General features: G+C 32.1%; 1 protein-coding gene across 5 annotated transcripts in view; it reads left to right on the top strand.

The window, feature by feature from the left end:
- The window catches only part of Shab (Shaker cognate b), a 44856-nt gene that overhangs the window by 12663 nt on the left and 6291 nt on the right, over positions 1 to 25902 (top strand). For 2 of the 5 annotated variants that reach the window (XR_014425452.1, XM_083039593.1), the window contains exons 3-6: positions 665 to 966; positions 17338 to 17421; positions 21458 to 21796; positions 22995 to 23228. Coding sequence is in view for 2 of the 5 variants with exons in the window: in XM_083039593.1 (XP_082895719.1) it covers positions 665 to 966; positions 17338 to 17421; positions 21458 to 21796; positions 22995 to 23228 (959 nt within the window). In the remaining 3 variants the exon portion in view is untranslated. Of the gene's footprint in view, positions 1 to 664; positions 967 to 17337; positions 17422 to 21457; positions 21797 to 22994; positions 23229 to 24690; positions 24881 to 25902 lie in introns of all 5 variants that reach the window. The other 3 variants (XR_014425453.1, XR_014425454.1, XM_083039595.1) reach the window with 3 other exon arrangements.

The raw sequence follows: 25902 nt of genomic DNA, 5'->3' as shown, positions 1-25902 counted from the left end.
TCTAAAAATCTAGAATTAGTATTATTTTGATAGAATAACGAAAACATTCGCGGTTCGATAGATTCCTACATGAGTAAACAACAATTTTTATTTCTATCCTTTCGATAAAATTTGTCTCTTCTAAATCTTTTTTCAATTTCTTTTTCCTACTAACTTTAAATTTGAATTAAACTCAAAATTATTTTTTTGTATCCAGTTTTTACAATTCTTCTTTGTAAAAAAAAATATATAGTATTAAAGATGAAAATAATGTGATATCTATATAGAATTAATTATTATTATCGCAGCCTATAATTTATTCTATTATTAGTGAATTATTTAATATCTATTGACTTATCCACAGATTCGACAAGTCAAATAATAATTGCTGAAAATATATAAAATATTTAAATTATAATTATACACGCTTTTTTTCTTTCTTTTTTCTTTATCTTTTTTTTGTCTTTCCTACGAGCCTACATTAGTATGCAGAAATTTAAATTAGTGAACAAGTACATTATTAATTAAAAACAAGAATTTTCTTTTAATTAATAATTAATAATTTCTTTTAATTAATATTCACTCTCTCCTCTTCGACATCCCAAGCTCATTTAGCTAGAAGCTCGTTCAGCTTACTTTTCGCCTCATATCGAGAAATAACACAGACCTTGAATCTGTTTTCCAGGTCATAACATGTCCGGGGTGGATGGTAACAGTACAGAGGGAGAGTCCGCGTGTGATCGCGGACCCGCTCAGACCGGGCCCGGCTGTTACCGCAATTATGAGCATTACAGTCTGTCACGACATCGGCGCAGCGCGTCCAACGCCTGCTTCCCAAACTTGCCCAACGACCTGCCCACTACACCCGACAGCCCGAATCGTCGGCTACTCGACTTCGCCCAGAGTGTAACAGGTGCCCAGAGCGACGATTACTATCAAGACGAGGTACCGGCGCAGCACGCTAACCAGGGGAATATCACATCTAGCGTAAGTCCCACGTAGAATGTGCACATATATAAAACACTCGCGTGTACTTATGTACGGCGCGTACGACGAGTTGGTTCGCTTTCGTGATGCCGATTGATTTGTTAACTCGAAAGCCAACGTTAATTAGATTTCAACGAGAACGGCGAAGTAAAAAAAAAAACAGAGAAAAGAACTTAATTTTATTTCTTGAGTGGAAATTTCTCTTGCGCGATGCTATACACGTTAATTCTAATTTTAATCTATGTATATAATCTCTCTTTTTTTCAAATATAGAACATAAATGTACACAATTTATAGTAATGTTAAAATTAACATATATCTCGTACTAATCATTTCATCTTTTGGATGATATAAAAGATATATAAAGCGAGATTTAAAAAAGAAAGGCAATTATATTGTTTTTCTCATTAAGAAGAATGTATTTCCTTATTTTATCATTGTTATAAAAATTAAAACTTTGAAATTTGGAATAATGAGTGACTTTCGGCATCAGAAATCAGAAACGAATCATCCTGTACGCGCGTACATAGAGATTAATGACGATTGCACTGGGTGCGCGATCGCGCCAGTAGTAATGATATGCGTTTAGTCGGACGGAGCTACAGGCCGCCACGGGACGGCCAATACAATGTTTCGCGCGCAATATACGGCTGTCTTATCTCAAGCTACATACTATTACACATTCAAAGATCTTACTCTTATTGAGAAATATAATATCGTAGAGACGAATCTATCTAAAAAGATACGTGTGATACTATACATAATTTAAATTAAATATCTTAAAGTCGTTTTCTCTAAAATGTGCTTTATTGCTATATATATAAATTATTATAAAATAATATTAAAATAATGACAGAAAAATTCTCTTTATCTTGTATTCGAGGCTATAATATGGAATCTCTATTTCATTTCTCAATTTATTGTCACAACTATAGATACGCATCCATTGCAATCGCGATAATGAAAATCAGTTCACACTCGTCGAAATCGTGTAGCTACAGAGAACGTTTCTTTTATTTTTTATATTTTATACCGTGCCAACTGTTGCGATAATAAGACGACGAGGTTGAACGCGTTCAATGGCAACAGACTTCTTTTTTTTTTTTTACGTGTATACAAAGGAAGCACGTCGAGCACATCCCCCGCTCCTACCCCTAATGCGACCATTATGGTTAGACGCTAATTAATGTGATTAACCAATTATCATTTTTCACCAATGCGAGTATTCCATAGACGATTGATTATGCTATTTATTAATATATTGATGAAAATTAATAAAAACGAAAAAGTTTTGCACGAAACTTGATTTAAAATGGGGGATTTAAAAGTTGTCGATTTTCATCAATTAAAGTTGATTGATACAATACATTTAAAAAAAATTTTTTTAATAATATAACGCAAGGAGAATAATTGATTTGTCAAAATATTTTGTTCAGCTCAAAATACATTACATACTCTCGAGAAAATAATTTCCATTAAAAGGCAATATAATGTATTTATGAAGACGATCATTGTCTCTTCATTTCTTCATCTTTTTGCTCGCGTGATATAATAATCTTCGAATAATTTTCTTATTGATTATTTCAGAAAACCCATTTTCGCTACGGTAGGATCTTAAAAATATTTTACGAAAGTATATATAAGTACAATTTTTTTATTAAATAATCTTGCTAATTTCTAACATAGTTTCTTTAGAGAGAAATGTTTTATAGATATATTATAATTTTTGTTAAGTTTAAAACATTTATTGAATTTAGAGGAATTGAACATTTGGTGAATAATTGTAATGTAGATAACAATAATTGTCGACCACATATGATTAATAGCTTGTTCAATGTACCCTATAAGTAGTCTGTTTCCGCTAAGTAGTCTTTTGAACAGCACATGAAAACCCTAAAATCTTCTGGTATACTATAAAGTAGCGATTTTCAATCAATGAAGGAAGGAAAGGCAATTCATGAAAGTGATTAAAGGTTTAAATGTATATGAATAAAGAAAAAAAAATTAGATTAATAAAAATTAAAGAAATGCTCTAAAAAAAGATAGAAACGAGAGACTACATTTTAATAGCATACAAGTAATAGCAAAGTGGCATATTTTCAAATTTTTATTTTAGTCTTTTGCTTTTTAATATAATAAATAACATATATTTATAAAATTTTATAATAAAATTTTGACAATACATGTTTTTCGGATTAATAAGAAAACAGTTTATAATTTTTCCTTTAAATTTAACAGTTTTTAAAGAATCTCAGAGTTTATAAGGAAAAAAGGTTCGAAAGATCGAAAAAGATTGGGAATCGCTACTGCGAGAGCTACGCGCTCGACGTGTGATTTTTTTTGTCTATTACACATACTTGTGTTTTTGCCCCAATATATACATATATCGATCGAACCATGCCAATTGTGTGCGACTTCCTCTTTCGTAACCGGTGAAACCCCCGCCGGCAATATTGAATTCACGAGTTTGATGCACGATTTCCGCGAGTCGAGTAAATATTTCATCGGGATGGCGTTGGGCGGAGTTCTTTGTCGTATGTATCGTTTATTATTTCATATTCTCGCACGGAAGTGCTCCTCGTGCCCTTGCCGGACAAATATTTACTCCGAAAGATGAAAATATAAGACGTATATGCTTGCGCATGGAGTGGGGCAGAACGTCTTTTTATGGAGAATTTTATTTCTTTTCATATAATCGTTTTTCTTTTATGATATATAAATATAATAACTTAATATATGATAATATAAAATCATATATCATGATATATACATCAAATCATATTGTATTGCTTCTCTTCTGATTTATTATTTTTGACTATATTTTTAATCGTAACTTTTATCGTTACGAGAGAAAAAAAACAATGTGTGACTTTGTGTTTTAATGCAGCAGTATAATATTATATGTATAGTAAAATTAGTATATCGCGAATAGCGTCAAGAACTGACGCTCTCTGCATAACATTTATTTGCATAATTGTTTCCATATCGCTCTATGCGATGCATATCGCTTAATTGAAAAGGTTACATGAGATAGAGACGCAACGTAAAGAGATATGTACCTGTCCCCGATTTTATCGATCGCAAGTCCTACATTTATTCGACCAATTCATTTATTTATAATTACTCAAATATAAATTACTCAAGATTATTTTTTTCTTTAATTTTATTAATGACACACAGTAGTAATGTTTTCTAATTAATTTACGAGAGCAGTAAATTCAAGCATCTCACAATATCTTCGTTAGAACTTTTTTACAATTTAGAATAATGTCTGTTTATAACGAATAAAGTTGTGTGTAACATCATCTCCAAGATGTTTTGTTATTTTGAAAGAGATTTAAAAATTTCCATTAACAATATGTAACAATATGTTGCTCAGTGTTTTAAAACAACTCATAAACAAGTAACTCTGAAGCTATTTTTCTCATTAACTTTTATTCGAGCATAAGCACGATGTAGAAACTTTATATAATTATATTAATTCAACTATATTCAATTCATATAATAATTCAGTATTTTGAGTTGAATCATCAAGCATTACTATACATATTTATATATCAACAGTAATAATAATGTTAATGTGAATTCGATCGAGAATCTAATTATATCTTTAACGCTATACAGGCGACTAATTAATTCAATTTTTCTCAGTAACATTTTAATTAGGCATACACACGCCACGCCATTTAATTGAATTTAGCCTCGCCACCTGTAAATATTATACGTCATTAGTTATATCACTTATGTAAAATATATCTATATGCATAACTATATGTATATTTACGATGCATTCGCGCACGTGTATGACATTATATTAGAAGATTGGAGGAACTCTTTTGCGTATGAATTGGACTTGCGATCTGACCACGCAATCGGACGCAGATACATAAAACAAAAGTTTGCGCAATGTTTCGTTTTCAAGCCAAATTTGACGTGTAGACTCTTTACGAATTTTTTTTATGATTTATTTTTGCTCTATGTTAACGATCCTTCTTGTAGTCGGACGATCTTCGCCCAATGTTTTTCAGTTTGCGAGCGAACCGACGATACGCGGAGCCCGAAAGAACATTATAGTTTCCGAAAAATTTCCACGGATGCTGGAATAATGAAATTCAACCATTACTGCTCTAATTAAGTTCATAATTAGCGGGAAAAAACTCGCTCTTAAATTCGCATCTAATTAGCCAATTTTACGGTAATGTAATAAAATTTGAGAACGAAAACTTCCTCATAACATGTCGCCTGTTAATCACTTTACGAGTTTGTGTACGGAATTCAGCAATTGCTCTTTTGATAAACAATTGTCGAATTTCATACTAGCTGTTGTGCAAAATTCTTATATTCCAGCCTCCTTGGATGTTTCTTTTTCTTGGCAACATTCACTCTTTTCGGTTGCGAACGATCGTGACATTCTTAGCGACTGTTTGAAACGATGCTGATGACGATCACAACGGGCACATTTGTTTAAATTCGTTTATCATTTCGTGAATAATTGATATGTTGCTCTTGATGCAACGTGAAATAAAAATATACGGGATCTCGGTCTAGTTACTATATTAAATCAAGCATCAGAAACAAAGATATGCACATAATACACATAAGTTTTGATAGAATACTTACATTACACATTATTTTATTAATAGACAAAAAATACTGTACAACTCTCTCTCTATAATTGATTATTTATTATAAATTCCCCGATTAATTTGAAACATTTAGTTTCCATTTTTCTCTTTCACAACTTTTTTATAACATTTAATGATATTAACAAATTCTAATAACTAAGTTTTAATTAGAAAATTTTATCTTATGAGACATAATGTGTATTTAATCTTAATTCAAAATTACTAATTATTAATTTTATTAATTATTTGTATCTATCAATTTATCTTTAATTCATTTCAATTCATTACTATTTCTGATATATCTGATGTATTGAGTTATGCATTGGTTGGATTTTGACTTGATTGTCTCTACTCGAAAATTTTATTTGCACGCAAAATCGAATCTTTGATATTCGAAATAAGAATATGAAAAAATTGAAAAAAAATGAATTTAAATATATTTTTAGTGAGAGATCTACATTCTTTTGATAAAAAGTAGACAAAAAATATACTAGCTGTTAAAAATATATACGCGTTTGCGTTGGATTTTTTAACGATTTTATTGTTTCGCTAGCGAGCAATAATCTGTGAAATCGTGTCTCATTTATTTCTCTTCCGTGTTCTATCTCCATACAGTCTTATCAACAAACACTATACGTTTCAAATTATATCCCGGGGCCTAAACAGCCATAAACCCGATCCTGTTTACAATGTTATACAGACACATGTCGGTATCGATCCCCGGCTCTTGTGCATTCAAAACTGACAACATCGTCCAAATACGCTTTTTGTTGACGAGTCGCACGCGTCTAATAATTCTCGAGGCACGCGGTTGCGCGATATTATTTTTAACCGAGCGCGCATCACTGCGGTCCTGGAATGCTCCACTCCTGAACAATAAGTACGCTGTTCTCTTTTAATAGCGAAGCGGTAGCACCCGGTTTACACGACGCGTGTCTTATTTAAGAGGATGACTCCGCTTACGAAGACGCGACGCGAGGAGTTGTATAGTGTCATTCATTTCGTATCCCGCGTACATATTGTCGGAACCACGTTGCGATGCGCGGACACGTGCGTTTCACACTTTATTGATAAAGTACGATTTTATAAATAAGCACGCGCTCACGGGTTATATCTTATAATAAAATGAAGCTGTAAATTACATCTATGCTCTCTCTTTCTTTTAGGAGATTGTTCTGACGATTTAAAACTCTTTGTATATTCTTTACTTCTTTGATACTTTTATATTATTGACAAGGGGTGAATTTTACAATTAGTGAACAAAATGAGGTGAATAAAAATATACTTTAAGGATGTGTGTATGTTTTTATATATACTTCTCTAAATAATCTTGAAACGGTGACAATAATTTGCGGAAGAGTCACAAAGTGAAGTGAATTTTGTTCATCTACGTTTTGTTCATCTAATTTGATGATCTTAAATTCATCCCTAAGTGAAGAAATATTTGTACGAAACGAGAACGAGCACACTCTTGCGCGTTCGCGTGTCGCGGGGTCACGTAAGAATTGTGTTCAAATTAGGGAGAGTTAATTAATTCAAGAGTATTCAGGAAGACTTTATGCTTCAGCTGTTGCATGTATGACATCGTAATATTGAACGGCTAAATTGAAGCTCTATACGTGAAAAAATTTAATAATTATAGTAAAATAATATAAAGGGCTGAAAACTCTAATAATATATGAGATAATTAGAAATGCTTGGCTAATTATGACATAATTTTTTAATATTATATATATTGTCATCATAAAAAAATCATACATTGCACAATATAAATATATGTATATAATTTTAATGTGAATATCATTAAAAAGATATACTTTTCGCGAAACTCCCCCCCTCCCCCCCTCTCTCTTTTCTTTCTTGCTCTGCCTGAATAATCATGAACCGGTGGTGTAACAAGGGTGAAACCGGGCGCGACCGAACGCGAGAGGACTCGCGCGCGATAAACGGAGCTCACGGAGATCATCCGGGATGTCCGTGCGCTGCATTTCTCGCGATAAACTGATTACCTGGTGGCAGCTGTCTCTCTCTCACGCACTTGGTGTCGCTATGTTGCAGGCAATGTCCGACAACGCGCATTGACCGACATCGTTGAGTCGAAGCTGCCGAGAGACACACACTCGTCACACATTCGCTCGATCACACGCAAATTTACTATCTGCTCTAATATGTCGGACCTTGCCGAGCTCTATCAACTCGCCCCCAATCGGCGATGTGTGCTGATTCTCTTCGCCTCTAAGTGTATACTCTCTTTCCTCCGCCCCCCTCGTACCCTCCACTCGCACCCCTCAATTTCCTCCCTTCGGACACGAGCGATATCTCCTTTCCTCATCGGAACGAACACAAACGCCGGACCGTTCACAGGATGAGGGACCGGGAAAAACCACAAACTCTTTGAAATAAACGCGTGAGTCGCGCCAAAATACGCTAATTGATTATTCGAATCAAAGTCTCGCGACCACAGAAGATTAGATGTAGGGTAGAAACTGTTCTCTCTTTCATGGCAAGGCGTAAAGTATAGTATTTTCGTTTATTTAGATCACCATAATGAAATCGATCGTAAAATCTATCGTTTCGATTTATATTTTGATTTTACTCATTCGTTTCATGTCAGAAACGATTGTGATGTATAAATATTTAGCAGTGCTTTCTTTTTTACGAAGACCTATTAGCAGAATGTATCTAGTGAATTCAATAATCAAATTTCTTTAATATTTAAGAAGCAGCGTACCTTTTCATTTACATATGTAATTAATCTCACGTTCCAATTGCTTTATACTTCCAAAGAATTAGAAGAATCAATGAGTCATATATTAATGAATGCAGTCCGCATTAATCCGTCCGCATTAAAATGCATTTAATTGTACAATATTTTTTATTATATCTCTCTCTCACTCTCTAATCCGAATATTCTCGTTATAAAATTTTTAATGTAATAGATATTTTAAATTTCTAAAAATAAATTTCTAGTAAAAGTTAATGCATTATTTTGTTTAGTAATGGTCACGCAGATAATGCTGAATAAATTATTAAATCGATGTGAAAGAATCAATATACATAAGAATATTTATAAAGTTATCGCATTTTCTTATACCTAATTATTGCGCTACAATTTTAAATAGAATATCTTCGTGATAATTTAAGAAATTATTATTGAACCGCGTTATATTTTATAAAATATTGATGTCTTTTAATAGAAATACTGTTCTAAAGCGTGTATAAAGCAAGACATTTATCCTCTATCTAATCTTCTTTGAGCGTGATCGACTAGCTGTAAAAATACTTTAATCACTTTTACGAGCGATAGAAGAAAGCTGGTGAAAGGGCAAAGGGCGACGACGGGATGTTGCCCTTCTCCTCGCACGGTCCGGTCGCCTTTGACGAACTCAGCAAAAAAAAAAAAAAACGCTGGGAGAGATTGTATATTATCAAAAATTACCAACGACTTACGCTCTCTCATATATCCCGTTTTATTTTACAACGCATCGTTTATTTTTAGATTTATTGAATTATTTATTCATCATTACACACTGTCATTTCGCGCAAATACAATTATTAATATTTTCTTGCTATTGATGAAACATCGATCCCGATGAAAATATATTCATTCATTAAATCGACAAAAAAGATATTTAAGATTAAATTTTAAAAGTTATATGTAAATAGTCTCTGTGTAAAATTTTAGACATGAAAGAGGAATATAATGTTCCGTTTTCATTCTCTTACTTTTCATTCTGTTTTAACTTACTGAACATTTAATAAGTAAAAATGTATATATAACATTATTAAGTAACAAAAGTCATTTTGGGAAAAAAATTTGCATATTTCAAAATTTTTAATAAATATCTAAATTTTTTTAAAACTCTATATTTGATCGTCAATTTATAATCGCGACCTCATCGATCTTCATTATCTCAAAAAGTTAATATTTATATTTATATTTTAAATTGACGTAAATATATACATCGGCATCTTCATAAGAAATAAATATCGTATATTTTTTCTTCTAATCTCTATATCTTTCTTCGCATTTAGTGGATTATGCGCGAGCGTATGATCGTTGAGCATGATCTTAAACTTTAGAATGTACCATGCTCTCGCTCGACCTTCGTGTTAGCTGCGTATCGATCATTCCCGAAAAAAAATATATATAATTTCATCTTTCACATACTTTCACATAACAATTATTTGTATAAAAAAATGATAGTGATATGATAACTATATAATATTTAACTATAAATTATTACTTAATTTGTACGGATATGTTATTCACATTTTAATTTAATTGATAGCTAATCGTGGGAGATCGGGAAGATCGAGCTTTGCTCTCACTAAGAGATATTGTCTCCGTCCTAGATACTAAATCAAACACGCTGCGAGTCAGTGCATTGAAGGAATAGGCTATATATTAGACGTATACAGAATCGCTTCGTAGCTAACGAATAGATCGCTTAATGCACACGATATCGCTCCTTCGAATGCGGTTTAATCGAATAGATGAATGGTTCCTCGTAATTTAATCTTGTGCACGTTACGTGATTTTGACGATACGCGAATACGAATCTCTTGAAATATTGATCAAATATTGATTGCACTCATAATGCACGATCCAACACTTTTGTACATAGTATTTGGTAACATTAAATTGAACATCATGTCACTCTGTCGCATGATAGTTGAATTTAGAAAAAGATATCATGAAATAAATACGACTGTGAACACGTTGGCATACTTAGCGCGTCACTTTATAATCGTCTACTAAAATACTTCACGTAAAAGAAATTTAAGATATATATACATATATATACATATATCTTAAACAGGAGTAATTTCATTGAAATTTAAACCCTTTAAGTCCTAAAATTTCTATGAGAAATCAGCGTGCCAAAAATAAAATTAATCAGTGAATGCAGTTTTTAGAATTTCTTATAATAAGAAAATATTTATACAGGATCTAAAAAAGTTCGATGTTTGATGTGTTTACACAACAACATTAAAAAATGGCATTTGTTTCCGCATATATTTTATTCTCTTTCTCGCTCTCTCCTTCTTTCTCTCTCTTTTGATTTTAATTTTCTTTATATCATATATAAGTATGTTAAATATACTTGATATAATTTATATAAATCAATTTTAGAATTTTGGAGTTATATGTGTGTATGTGTGTATATGTGAAATAGAAAATAATTGACATTCACCATTACAATGCGCAATGGCAACATAGTGATACAACTTGTATTTTTGTAAAAATGTATCCAAATTATAATATATAAAACAGTGTCCGAAATAATGATATATTTTAAAGAAAAAAATATTGCACTTTAAATTAAATTAATTATTAGTTTTTTGTCCAAAAGAGATATTTATATAAAATAAAAAAATTACTATATAATTACTAAATAATTTAAACAAAATTTTTAAATACAAATTTTTTTATAAAAGGTAATAAAAATCTAAATCTAATATTCTTATATAAAGAATCTAAATACTTATAAAAATTTTTAATAACTTTAATATATATATATATATTTTTTTTTTTACGAAACTCAAATGTCAAAAAATCCAAAATATTTTATATATGCATTATATTAGATAATGATATTTAAAATGGATCATTACCGCAGAGATTAATGTGCAATTAATTTTACGAGTAACAAATAATAAATTAAATCAGTTATAAATTGCTCACCCTACGACTGCTTCACTCAATGCCTTCTTGGCTTGTTTTTCCTCCTTTTTTGTTGTTTCTTCATGATATGACACTCGCAAAATCACAATTAATTACAAACACGCGCATTAATCGATAGGATGTGACAATCGTGCGAAACTTTGCATATGGTACTCCCGATGTTAATCACACGCGACACGCACTTTATTATATTGCGATGAGATACAACGAAAAAAGCTGCGATTTCTCATAAAAAAATACGTGATCGATTAAGCCATCGAAAATCTAAATTCACACAATGCTTATTTATTAGCACATTTGTCGCTCATAAATAATATACGCGCATTTTAAGAAAAATTTACTATCTTATATTAGAATATAAAGATAAATATACAATTTAAAGTTAAAGAAAAATATCCGAAAAAATATATATTGTATTATTGATTGCTCGCGTGATAGAAAAATTTTGATTGAAAAGAAATAACAAAATATATCACAATATTTTATCAGATTCGATGTAGAAATCTTGAAATTTTGTCACGCAATTAATAAATTATCATTCGAGATATTGAAATAAGCACGCTTGTGCCTACTAATTAAGCGACTAGTTAAAATATACCGTCCAATAATGCCATCCAAGAGTCTAAATTTAGTGTAATTTAATTTCGAACATATAAGAAATCCCACAAAATAAAATGTATTATTAATAAAGAGAGATCGACACATCACTTTTCTCATTGCATCTCTCTATCTGTTTTAAATCATTCGATCACTTATGTATTATTCTGTGCTTTCGATCCGAAAATGAGACGTATGTAAATTACAGTCGAATAGAAGAATTCGAACTATATTTAAAGAAACAAATAAATACATACATATATAACCGAACATAAATGTATTCCCCATGAAACAACAATTTATAATCTCTACACTTCATCACATAGATTCCTATTTTAAATAAATGTATCGTGCGAGATACATCAAAAATATTACATCATTGTGATATGGTTAATCGTGATTATTTAATCACGCGGATCGATAATTGCTAATATTAGATCGCTAGTATTAATCGTGATCGTGTCTGATATCTCTTGATATTCTCGCGATCGCATTACGAATTTACGACGCGCACACACACACACACACACAGCAGCGCGCCAGCCGCGTGAATGACATGACCACCTCCCCCCACCCCGCCCCCGCCGCGCGCGCCGCGCCGCGCTCCCCACTCTCCACTCCCCACTCTCAACCCCCCACCCCCCACCCGGGAATAACAAGGTCGCTCCGGTCGCATACCAAGACGCGTCAATGTGCGCGTAAGATCGTGATCGAGCGCTGAATATATATGTGTCGTACTAATTCAAGAAACGTGATTATTTCCTGCGCGATTATTACAATCGATGATTAAACGTGTCGACGCGACAACTATTTATCGAAGTACATATAGGTATGTGCATATTTCGCGCAATTTATTCAATTTATTTCAGAAATCGAAGTGATGGCAATTGTAAATTATTGTTTTATTCCGATATTTATTAGAGCGCGAGAAATGTTTCTACAATCTTTCGATCTCGGACCGGAAGTGCACAGAATAATACCTATGAATCATTGGATCGAATAATTCGAATAAAGGAGAATTGATATTGTACTTATTTGTTTTACTATTAATACATTTCATGGGATTTTACGCAATACGTGAATATCGATTGTATATTTTAGAACGATATATCGCATCACAATTAGATCGACTCTTGAAACGATATATCTCGCGACATCAAATTGAAGTTGCCGATATCATCGATATGCGTGCGGCTTTATGTTGTTAAGATATATCAGGTACTAACTTTGCGTTGTCGTAACGTATATTTCACGAGATTCAATCGAGCAAAATAAATCGTGTGAAATTTAACTATATTTTCGAATATTGATTACAATCTGTGAACATTGATTTTTAACTTCGCGATTTTCGTTCTCTCATCGCGATATAAAGTGCAGTGTGTGTGCATCCTGTACGATTAATGTTGGGAAGGTTATGGTGCTGTACAAATCGTCACGTTCAATTGATTAATACACTCGTAATTGTAATTAACCATGTTTTCACGAGCAATTAAATGGAACATGAAAGAAACAATAAAGGATGAGCGAGAAAGAAGGAACAGTTTGAGTGAGGTGAGCAAGCTTTAACTTATTTAATTTATATTATTATAGTTTGTTATTTCGGAAAATTACTTGTTTCTTTCCTCGCGCACAGATTTTATATCATAACGAATATATATAAATATTATATATATATATATATATATATATATATTATATATATTATATATATTATATTATATAAATATTCTCTCTCTCTCTCTCTCTCTCTCTCTCTCTCTCTCTCTCTCTCTTTTCCTCTCTTTCAATTTTATTTTAAAATATTTAAGACATTTAATAAAATAACTATAAATAATATTTTTGTATAAATATTTTGTATAAAATGTTTCAATATTGTTTATAAAATTTATAATTATCTAGATTCTTTATATTAGAATTAAATTGTTATTAAGTATATTAAAAATGGTTTTTTTTTTTTTTTTTTTTTCTAAAGTTGGGGAACTTTTCTTACTAAATATCTTCATTTAAACGACAAATAATTATATTAATTATTTTGGATACTGCTTTATAAGTTGGATATATTTATTTTACAGATCAACATTATATGCTACAACATCACTGTTGCGCATCATACTGGTGAGCATTAAATTATTTTTTATTTTATGTAATTTTTAAATAATGGGGAATTTAAAAATTATATATAAAAAAAGTGTGTGTGTGCGTGAGAGAGAGAGAGAGAGAGAGAGAGAGAGAGAGAGAGAGAGAGAGAGAGAGAGAGAGAGAGAGAGAGAGAGAATATCTAAATTTAATTAAATAAAAGAAATGCAAGAATAACTATTAAGAATGTTTATACAAGGAAGAAAAAAAACAGGATTATTGGACTAAACAAAATTTTTTAAATCGTAATTATTATTGAATTTTTTTCTTATTAACAGTTACACTCTGAGCAATATAATAATAAATTTTGTTTTGGCATATATTGTTGATTTTTTATAGAAATTTTAGAATTGTAATATTTTTAGTTTTTTACTGTTTCTCTCAAGTTTATATTTTTATTATAATTTTATTGTTTTACATGTACGTATAATCATTTCTGAAGGCCTACTTATTGTTAATATTAGGAAATTCATTTTTACTTCAAGAAAACAAATTTCAACGAAATATCTTTCTTTAATTTCTTCTCCAACAGTAATCTTGTTTTTATTATTTTAATTTATTAACTAATATATCCCACTTCTTCCTACTTTGGCATTTATTAAAGAAACATTTGTAAAATAAATAATACATCACAAAATTTTCTTACGTATAAAGTTTTTTTTATTTTTTATTTGCTTATTATAACCACACAGACTAAATAAATAGAAATGATTTATAAATTCGGAAATGATTGGTTTGCAATATTATGGTTACTAATAACTTTCTTTTTATTTTTGACGAATCTATATAAGCAGACATGCTGAGATATAAATTTACATAAGTTTATCAATCTTCTCTGAGAAGAAAAGTATAAATAACAAAACTTTAATAAAACTTTTATGTTTCTTTTGATGAATAATACACGCGTGCAAAATATACATAATATTTAATATCCATAAATTTTCAAACACACACACACACACACACGTACGTATCTATGCTTACACGCGCACTTCTCTAATCTATTTTGCACGAGAAATTATTAACACGCAATGCTATTAACATGCAAATGCTAAATTGAGATTTAAGATGACTAGATTGTTTAGTTTGCTTTGATCGCGCATTTTATCTCGAGTCATTTCTTTAAAAAGAAAAAAAGAAAGAAAATCAATAAATCGGCGCGCTTTGTACGTCCACGTGATCGTTTAATAGTTAAGATCTTTCTCGTCAAAAGTAGACACTTAATAAAAGCGTTAACGTTCACAATTTCAATGATTAAAAAATCGTAATGCACCATTAACCGCACTCGATCACTTCTATGTACTTTTTCAGATTATCAGCTGTTTAATCGAAAAATTAGGCTTTATTATGATAAACGTGCCATTTCAACATTCGTAATAAATATTTAACAATTAACAATATTCGTAATAAATGCAATTTTGTAATGCAATTTTTTAAAAGCTGTAATGATAGATTATATATACGATAGATTATATTACGAAATATATTACGATTATATATTACGCGCAAAATAGGTGGTATACGTTCTTACACGCAACATGAGTTTGCGCGAATTGGTGCTTATATATTATTATTAAGAATGAAATATCTTTGAATTATTATGCGTGCATGTGTGTATGTGTGTATACACTGCCTATACATAAATATTGTCTCACATTGTTACTTGCCTGTAACAAACGTAAATATAAAGCTGCTATAATCGGAAATCGTTCGGTCTCTTTATACAATATTCGCATTGTTAATATATCGATTAGAGCGAATAAAGCAATCGATGAAGTTCACTGTCATTGTGAAGGAAAATAAACTTTCGGTTGCAGTGAAATTTATCGTGTGTGCGCAATTATCATATTGTTCCAAGAGAGACTAATTAAGATTAATTCAGATAATCTATAACTAAAATAATACAATATAATCAATAAATTTTTTGTTTAAAGGCAGAATAAATAAGAGAGAATAACTTTAGTAAAACATATAGCTATATATAATGGACAAATCAATTTCTCAATCTCTTACAATGGATAAGAAATAATTATTCCTACATCTATCATCTTTGCATACAGCTATTCGGATTAAAATATATGTAATTATATTGGAACTGTATCGGAAAAAAAGAAAAACCGTGCGAAATAAAAAGTTAAGTTCTTTTACTTGAAGAGAAAGAAAGTCCTTAATTAGTCTCAATTAATGTTCGAAAATAATACTGTAATACTTGCGATATGCATAATATCCAGCTGACCCAACCAGAACAATCCTCTAAACTCAAGCTCACACTGAAACACTGATTTTTTTTTTTTTTTAATACATTTGCATATATCATAACATGGTGACAGCATATTGCAATAAAGAAATCGAATATATTCTATCGTTACAAGTATTTTCTCAAAGATTGATCGCGCTCGCAACGCGCCGATGACATAGACAGGACAGCAGACTTGAATGCGGCTCGATTTCGGAAAGTACGCTTATGAAATGTGCCATTCGCGTAAGTAACGTAATAAAAAAAAATAATTGTGACGTCCGTCCACGCGAAATTTCACATTCCACCGACTGACACGTTTTATTGAAATTTTTCGATCTTTTACACTCCGACACCTCTTCAGCACCGTGTTTATACACTTCGGTGTTGTTTGTTTCTACCGGATCGATTATTAATGATAAATTTATCGATGAGTTTGAAATTAATTTTTCTTTTAAATTGAAGAGATTTTTTAGCATTTAATGTTTTTCAGAAAAATTTAGAGCTTCGAAATTATGAATGGAAGACATAAAATTCTTAATTTTTAATTACGTTCGAGTAATTTTTAATAATTTTAGTTTCGTATAAATTTAACTGGAAATATTTTGTATCGGAGATTACAAAATTACAATTAGTGACATTATCTCTCGTCGTGTTTTCGGTAAAGAAAAATTGATAATGAATTGTGAATTTTACAAGAAATTTGTCATTAACAATTCGTACGATAGAAATTCGGTATACAATATCTTCCGTTTTGTGATCGTCGACATGCTGTGACAAATTTTATTCTCAATTTCGCGTTAACTCTTTCTCTCTCTCTCTCTCTCTCTCTGGCTCCACGTGATCATACGTTGCCTCGTATTTTGACGCTCACATTAATTGTAAGTTTGATATTTCTTCTCGCTCGCGAAGCGGTCGAACCGTTTTATCGGCAATATTATCACAATCGAGGGAACATAGTGAGAGAAAGAGAGGAAGAAGGATACGTTAGAGTAAGAAAAAGAAACGCTTCGATCGCTTCCGAACCGAGGGCCGTGTGTTTACTCACGAAAAGTAAAACAGGAAATTGTGTGTGTGACCTTTTATAGGATGAAGAGAAAAAAGACAGCAGAAAATTCGAGAAAATTGATGAATTACCTAGCGAATTCGAGTGTTGCTTTTGTACTACGAAGGTATTTACGATCACTAATGTTTTTCCTCAGGCGGCACTACATACACCAATGGGCTGTCGAGCGAGTCTATAGTATTCGAGAATATTTAATCAGCCGCGCGTGGCCACTAAAAAAAAAAAAAAATATCTATTTTATATTAGCGTGAGAGAGCGCGATATTATATATACATATATATATTCATATATATGTATACTTTTTTCTCGCTCTGCATATTTCGTATACTCTTCATCCGGGCACAAACTTTCATCCGTCCGGCTTTGCGGGCGGCATGTGATTTTTTTTTTTGCCTTAAAATATTTTCTCTCTTTCTCTCTCTTTTTCTCTTTGCTTTTCCCGAAAAATCGAGACATACCATTCTGCGCAAATCCAAGTCTATACGCTCACCGATGTGCACACTCTTTACATAGTCCACTGGGTGTATGCATTGCCTTCCCTGCCACCTCTCCTGAACGGAGCAGCACAACTTTTTCATTGATACTCAACACCCTTCGTTCATTCTCAAAAGCTTTAGACGCAACCGCAGCTCGTCACCTACCAAAACTTGCGTGCCTAACACACGACATTTTGTAGGTCAAGGCACACGTGGTGTTATCGCCTATCGGGGCGGTCACGCCACGCGCCGATATGCGCGATATGCCTTCTCGACACCACCATTTCCCTTGATACCCTCCAACTAGAGAGCCAAATATACTTTAGAATCGATAAAACGTGCGCGTATATACCTCATGTACGACGTGAGGATAATTTCCTGCCTTCAAGTTTAAAGTTAACGAGCTGCCGCACGCGAGAAGTTCGCCGCCACTCGAGTCCGTTCCCTTTACTCTGGTGATTAGGAATTGCCAGGGCCTTCGTCTTCGTTTTTTTTTTTTTTTTTTGTCGAAGAGAAACGCGCGAAGATCACTGCTCGTTACGACTCATTATCGAATCGTTAGATTAATTGTTGAAAATCCGTGCAACCTGTTACTGATTTCTTATATGTATACATTTCTTATAGATTTGATATCTTTTAACAGAGAATAGATATGAAATATTTTAATTGTTTTTTTTTATCAGCGCATTTATTTTTAGTTGAAAAATTACAAATAGTTTACGCAGCATATAATAAACATTTTGTTTTTTATGTTTTTAAATACCACATAATGTTTATTTAAATATAATTATCTAAGAAAGAGGACTCGTTTCAAAAATTGTTTGCCAAAGTTATACACTACAGTTTTCCATTATAATTAGCAACTCTTTCATAAGTTTATTAATGAATAAGTTTATTCATGAAAAGGCAGGAAATTATTCAAAGCCATTCTTCGTAGACGAGCATAAGATGTATTTATTCGAACAGAGTATCTCAATAGAGAGATTATGTGTACATAAAGATATTATACTCGCCTCTTTTTGAACCTTTCTAGTTTCATTAAATCACTGGTACAAAATGTACGTATAATCGTCCCGAACTTCATTCATTTCATTATTTCACGCAGCACGATCGTATACTTATCACGCGATCAAATTAATTCACAGGACGAGATTTTTACAACGCACGCTCTCTCGTCACATCATTTTTATCGAATTTACAATTTGGATTTTAACTTTTAATAAATAATTTTATTCAAAGGTTCATAAAAAATTATGTTGAAAATTTTTCTAATTTTATCATGCATAGTACTCATTATATTGCAAGAAGAGAGCAGTATTTTTTTATTGAGCAAATCTAATTATATACATTTTCTCTTCCAACATATCAAATTTTGTATAATTTGTTTTAGCAAATATTATTATTAAAAAAAAAATAATTATATTTTTTATATCGTATATCAAATGAATATTTATAAACCATGTCAGCAACAGTTATTAATTATGAGCACAAGTTGAGGAAATCTCGTCCCACAGCGATGACACGAAAAATCTAGCGCACATATCATTTTTTCAATTGACGTAACTAACATCGCGTTATAAAATAATATTGCACAAAACTCTCGAAACCGAAATGTTATTTCGTTGCCAATCGTGCTTATAACGATACGACTGCGTGAATATCAAATTATACAAAAATAATAATTGTTTTGTGAGATGTTCGTTGGTTGAGCGGCCGAATAAAAGGCAATGCTCGATTTCCATCAAAATAAAAGATACACGTTTATAACGATTGGTACATTCATTCGCGAAGCGCACAGTATTCTAATTTCTTTTCTTTAACATTAATTTCGTAACAGGAATTTTAACATTTGTTTTGGTATATATCAAGATTTTTTAAAATGAATAATATATTTGAGATATTAAATTCGCGTGTATATAAAATATCGTAAATTTCAGTACATATCGAATGTTTTATAACTAAATATATAAATATTTCTATAAGATGCAGACGCGAAATAAATTCTCTATAGAGATAAATTGATTTCACATTAATTGAATCGTAAAATAATCTACGATATCATTACATCTGTGAAATTCCTGAAGCACAGGATTAAAAAATATTTACGTTTCTCATCTTACGATTAAAAATATCCTTATCTTACGATAAATATTCAAAAATGTTAAATTACAATTAACGAATCGAATAGATTTATATAAAATTGATCGTTGAAGTAATAATCCCATAAAAAATATAGTTATAATATAATTTTTACAATATATTTATTTCCTATAAAATAATAATTAATAATTGAATGATTCTTTATCCATTTTTTTAGATAATGAAATATACGACACTTTTGTATCGCAATTTCTCTTATTTTATCATAAACATACTAACATTTATTTACGCTAACAATTTTATATATTTTTAAAAAACTAAACAACTAAAAAATCATTAATTTAAATATCTGTTGAATTTGAAGAAATTTTGTGAATTTTTACATCTTTAAAATTTTTTTACAGTAGTATTTTATTTCTTTTTCAAAATTATTTCAAGATAAATGTTCTTAAGAAGAATATTATAATCTATTTCGTATGTAGTATGGAAAAATGTGCGCTTCGCGCGTGTATAGTACTCTTTATATGATAGCACGTACGAAGGACGAGAGACAAGATCAAAGGCGACAAGGTAAACTTAACTTTTTTCTGATTATCACACGTACGTATTTTTTTTACACACGTATACACACAATATATATAACGTTTTATAGTACGGCACATGTATTGTCGTGCAATGGAACGTTGGTGCATTTTTTAAGCACAACTTATACATATATCTCCCATCATTCACCAATTTCGAAGCATGCTTAGAGTGGCAACGAGTAGCAGCGCACGGTAGATGTATCTTCGAAAGAGACTTTAGAAAGATCGCGTATCTGTCTCCTGCATTCGATAGGTATAGCAACACAGAAAAGTGCTTCAGAAACGAAATCGCGATAAAATGATTTTTTTCTTCTCTTAAGTAGATGTAGATTAAGCAGATGTATGCGACAATATCGCATCCGGATGTATAATTCAGGCGAGTATTAGTAGATAATTGTCTCACGCGTCAGTCAGTCACTAGAAACTATCCTTTCACTTATGTAGAGAAAGCACGTTCTTCTGTAGCTTCTTTATTTTTTATTGTCAAACGATCGCTTCGCGAACGTTGCTGATGAGACGAGCGCATTTTCCAGTGGATCGACTCTCAGTTCTTGATGATTCCGAATCAATGATTCCTTGCTTCCTACCATGTACGCGAGTGTCTCGTTATGATTCTATTTATAACTTGGAGACAGAGAAGGAAAATTTAATTGATCCGCATAAACGTTAATTAATCCAATGATACAAAAGTTCAGAAGGTACGCGTCTTTTATATAGATGTCTTGTTAGACATCTTTTAGCTATTTATACTGTCTGATAACAATGGTTTTTGTGGTGAAACCGATCTTATAAATCTCCTCTCGAGAATCTCACGAGGGCGTGAATTTAAGGAGAAAGCTCTAATTCGAGAACAGAGTCGAGGAAGCTGCGCCACCCTTGCATCAACGTATCATAGAACTTAGACTAATTTAAGCGCGCCGCTTTTAGCACCCTTCGCCCCTAATCGCATAATCGAGACTTTTCATCCGCCTCGTGTTTTTAGGAGTACAAAGACTTCATGGACGCGGAAAACATAATGCCCCTCGCTACCAGCGACTTTCGTAATCCAGTGTGTCAGGAAATGAGGTCCCTCAGGTTCAGTATTGGCGGTGGCGGTGGTAGCGGAAGTGGTGGCGGCGGCACCGAAAGCGGCGGCGGTGCGGAACAATTAGGTTTGTTGCTCGCGGAACCGAAGATATCGCCGGTCCAACCGCCGGAGATGTTGAGCTTCGCGAGGATGTACAACGAGCAGGGAAGCTACGCGAAGATGTACAACGAGCAGGGGAGCGTTGACAGTTCCGACACGTACGCGAGCTGTCAGACGCATCCGTCACATTCGCAGGTACGCGAGTCGCGCGGATAAAATATAGCGAGATCAAACTTTTTCGCGCGTGCAAAACGCGCGTAATCGTCACGTGAAAATCGACAATGCATTATGAAACGTAGATCCGTATAGAAATATGACATGCATAATACGTGCGCCGTATGTAAACCAGAGCTTCCAAACATCGTTCTTTGTCGCGAGATATTATGCTTGTGAATATCTCTCATAAACAGCGACAAGAGATCTTAAAAACCATTCTTTAAAAATTACTCTTTAAATATTTTTATCGCGCGTGTCTCTCTACGATCTTTTTCTGACTCTATCTTATCATTTTTATCATTTGAATCTGCCATATAAGTATCTTATAATATTTCTATGTATGCTACGATGAGACGTGAAAGAGATGAGGAAGCACTGATGTAAGCTATCCCACCTTTAACGCATCACATGTTAATGAATTATTCGGCGAATTCAAAAGTTAATTTACTTTTAATAAATATATAGAGTTATATTTACATGTGTACAGGACAGATGATGTTTAGTATTGAAAAAATTAAAGCAAACTTCTTTTACTTCCAAACTACATTAAATGCACCTAATCTTTTTATCGTTACTGCATTCGAAAAAATATTACTTAACTATTATCAATTTCTCGTATAATGATCTCTTATTCAATTAATTTAAAGTATAACCCATTAATTTTCAAAATATCTTTTGACGGGAGTGATAATATTGTATGTATACTATTTTACACGTGAAAATATTTTATTATTTTTTGTGACATATAATTCAATAATGGTATAATACAAATAACAGTAATAAACATTCAGGTCAACATAATTGAATAAATTAAATGGACATTCAATTTTAATTTCAAATAGAATTGTAACTCTCGTGCAACTCTATTGTGTGTACGCAATGATGTATTTAACGATAAAAATTAAAAATGTGCTCTTTTTAATATAATGGTTGTTTATTCAATCTTCGTTATGTGCAAAAAATATACCCTAAATTCGTCAAGGAATCATTAACATTTGAAAACGATGAGATATCCCCCCTTGCTCGCTCGCTCTCTAGTATGTAGTCTGCAATTACTAGACTAATAATATAGATTATAGTCGCCTGTGCACGCGAGGACATTTGTCACTTCTGCGACGAAGTTACGCTCCATAGAATCTGAAATCTCGGTCGCGGGACAATCCCTTCGCTTTCGCAGGGCGATCTGACCGAGGAAGCCGACAGCAATCTTTACGTGAATCCTCTGGAGGTAACGGAAAAGTGCCGAACTGGTCGTGTGAAAAAATCTATTTCCGGCGAGGTCGGCCGTAACATCATCACCGACGTGTCGCCCAGTGTCGAATCCCTGAAGGAGTTACGGTCTTCTAACGAGGCCAGCAAGGTCAACCTGAACGACATGATACCCAAGCACAGGAAAATAAGGATCCAACAGGTGAGCTCTCTTTAAGCTTACTTATTATAACGTGCTGTGCTCCAAGAGTCTCGAATCTTTTATTTATTTTGTACTGTGTGCGATTATCGATATTCGTCAACGAACAAAAATGAAATAAATACGGCGGAATGCGAACAAATAAATCGATAAAGAGATTAGGGAAATACGAGCGTGTAATCCCAAACTGTCATTATCAGTCACTTTCAGTCTTTTCGATTTTTTGATTCAACAGTAGAATAAATGCGACACTGTAATCTCTTTCAATGATAAAGTAAATACATTTTATTTTCTTTATAATATGGAATTTTTTGTAATCGTTATTTTAATTTTATAACATCGAGATATCAAGATATTTTCATTGCAAGATATTGCGCTGTTACATTCATTCTACATTTTCATAATCATTTCAGTCAACACTATTATACTTAACACGGAATACTTTCGATTAACAGTATAATGCAGAAATTTTTAATAAAAAGAAAACAATTAATATATATATATATATATATATATATATATATATATATAAAGAATTAATACAAACAACAAAAATTGTTATAGAAATGATAAACTTTTTATTGAATGTAAATGTTTCTAATATCAAAACTGCACTATCGTGCACACTCGTATTAGCAAGCGAGTTTAATTTCTCTTATAATAATTCCTTATAAATAGATGGAAAACAAGTGTTTTCTCTTTTTCTCTTTCTCTTACATGTAATGTTTAAATGTAGTGTGAATAAAAATAAATATATTTTTTATTAGAATTTTTTAGCAGCAACTTCCTGTTATGACAGTTATAAATAATGAAGTGTGAGAAATATTTTACGATTCATATCTCAAGCTACAACATTCATATCCCTGCGATGTCAGAAACTTACTATATATATACTGAACTTTATTTTTTATTGGAAACTTCTCTTTCTATGTATATTACACAGTTTACAGTTTGTAAATAAAATAATTGTACATCTTTTTACAATATAATACAATCTTAGGAAAATCTTTTAATATGTTTAATAAGAAACAGAGAAAGAGAGAGAATTAAAAAAATATTAAATTTCGTGGCTGTATTAATTCTTTTTTTTTTTTTTTTTTTTTTTAATTTTAAAATTTCTGCAAGCTCGCGATAGGATCCGTGCCTTCTCTTTAAAAATAAGGCAACTCAAAGAAGCACGCTCTTCTGATTAATGCGTATCAAGTGACTTCAGAATATTGAATAATCTATTAGGAATTTTGCAAGATTTACTAATGAAACTTGCGCAATATATCACTCGTGACATTTTTATGTGTGAAACTTTAACGTGTTATGGAAATTGTAATGTGCACATTAAGCAGAGAGACGTAATCTCGCAGTGACACTTTGTGTCACACCTTTAAAGAGACGGTGCTAGTGACAGATTACACCCCATATCACGCACGACCGCACGCACTCATGCGCCGCACCTCGCTGCTTTTTTCAGCCGCAAAAACCACCGAGACTACAAGCGGAGCGCAGTTGAGCGATTGCCACAGGCTATCGTACTTTTCTGAACACTCCGATGTTCGTCAGAGGGGAAACGCGCGATATCGCACGTTGGCGCTCGGAAACGGAAGTAAGCTCGTTCGCAGCATGACAGCGTGTTCGCGCGCTTGGCTGGCGACAGATAGCGGGTATCGTTCACCTTGCGTCACGGAACTACCGTTTCAGGGCCAATGGCATGTGCACTGTGCCCGATAAAAAGCGTAGAGAAATGAGAAATGAGACACCTTCATCGAACTGGCAGTCGATTTTTGTTCAGACAGCGAGAACCGAACTTAATTAGGTCAGCATCGGAGCTTTGAATCATATTTTCGAGATGCAAGAGAATGCAATGAAATCTTCTTCCTTGAATTTTAATTTGGAATTTATATCGAGATATTAAGCATTGAGAATCGAAGACGTTTTCGAAGCAAAAGAAAAAGTTTTGTTATAGAAAAATTGACATCAAATTCGATAAAAAATATTGCTTTATTATTTTATTTATCGTTTTATTATACTGCGCTTTTTATCGGACAAATTGTATGTATGGATCGAGAATTCATTCTCATAATTTCCTCTATAGGAAATAAGGAGAATGAAATTAACAAAGAATTCTCGACTTACGTCATAGGATTTGCGTAATTTCAACGATTTGTTATGACAATTATTTTTTATCAAGCTGCATATTTAAATGTAAAATTTTAATTTAACACAATGACACATTTAAACATTTTTATAATCTTAATCGTTAATGATACTTATATGTATAACGCGTCTTTTTATAGATCGTGATAATTTTTATTAATGTAATGATATGCAATAATGCTTGTTTAAAGGTCTCTAAACAATTTTTCAACAAGCTAACTCGGTATCTTAATCTTGTGTGTTATTAATTTAAATCCGCAGACTAAATTATAAATCAAAATTGACACGAATTTTGAGTCAAAGTTAGTCAGGGTAAGTCATCTGCTACGCGAATTTCTATTTACAAATCTTATTGAGACTGATTGGATACGTATTAAGGGATGCATTTTATCGAATCACTAATTAACGTGACCATATTACCTATATAGATGCGTTCGTATCACTTATATATCATTAAATCACATTCATTGTCTCACTCAACAATACACATGCATGTATATTCATTCATTCGGTAAACTTTTCACATCAA

The sequence above is a fragment of the Prenolepis imparis genome, unplaced genomic scaffold (genome assembly GCF_030444845.1).
Source record: "Prenolepis imparis isolate NDT839.2.m4 unplaced genomic scaffold, iyPreImpa1.0 SCAF_6, whole genome shotgun sequence".
NCBI lineage: Eukaryota > Metazoa > Arthropoda > Insecta > Hymenoptera > Formicidae > Prenolepis > Prenolepis imparis.
Note: the sequence above shows the minus strand (reverse complement) of the source record. Positions and strands in the feature narration are given on the sequence as shown.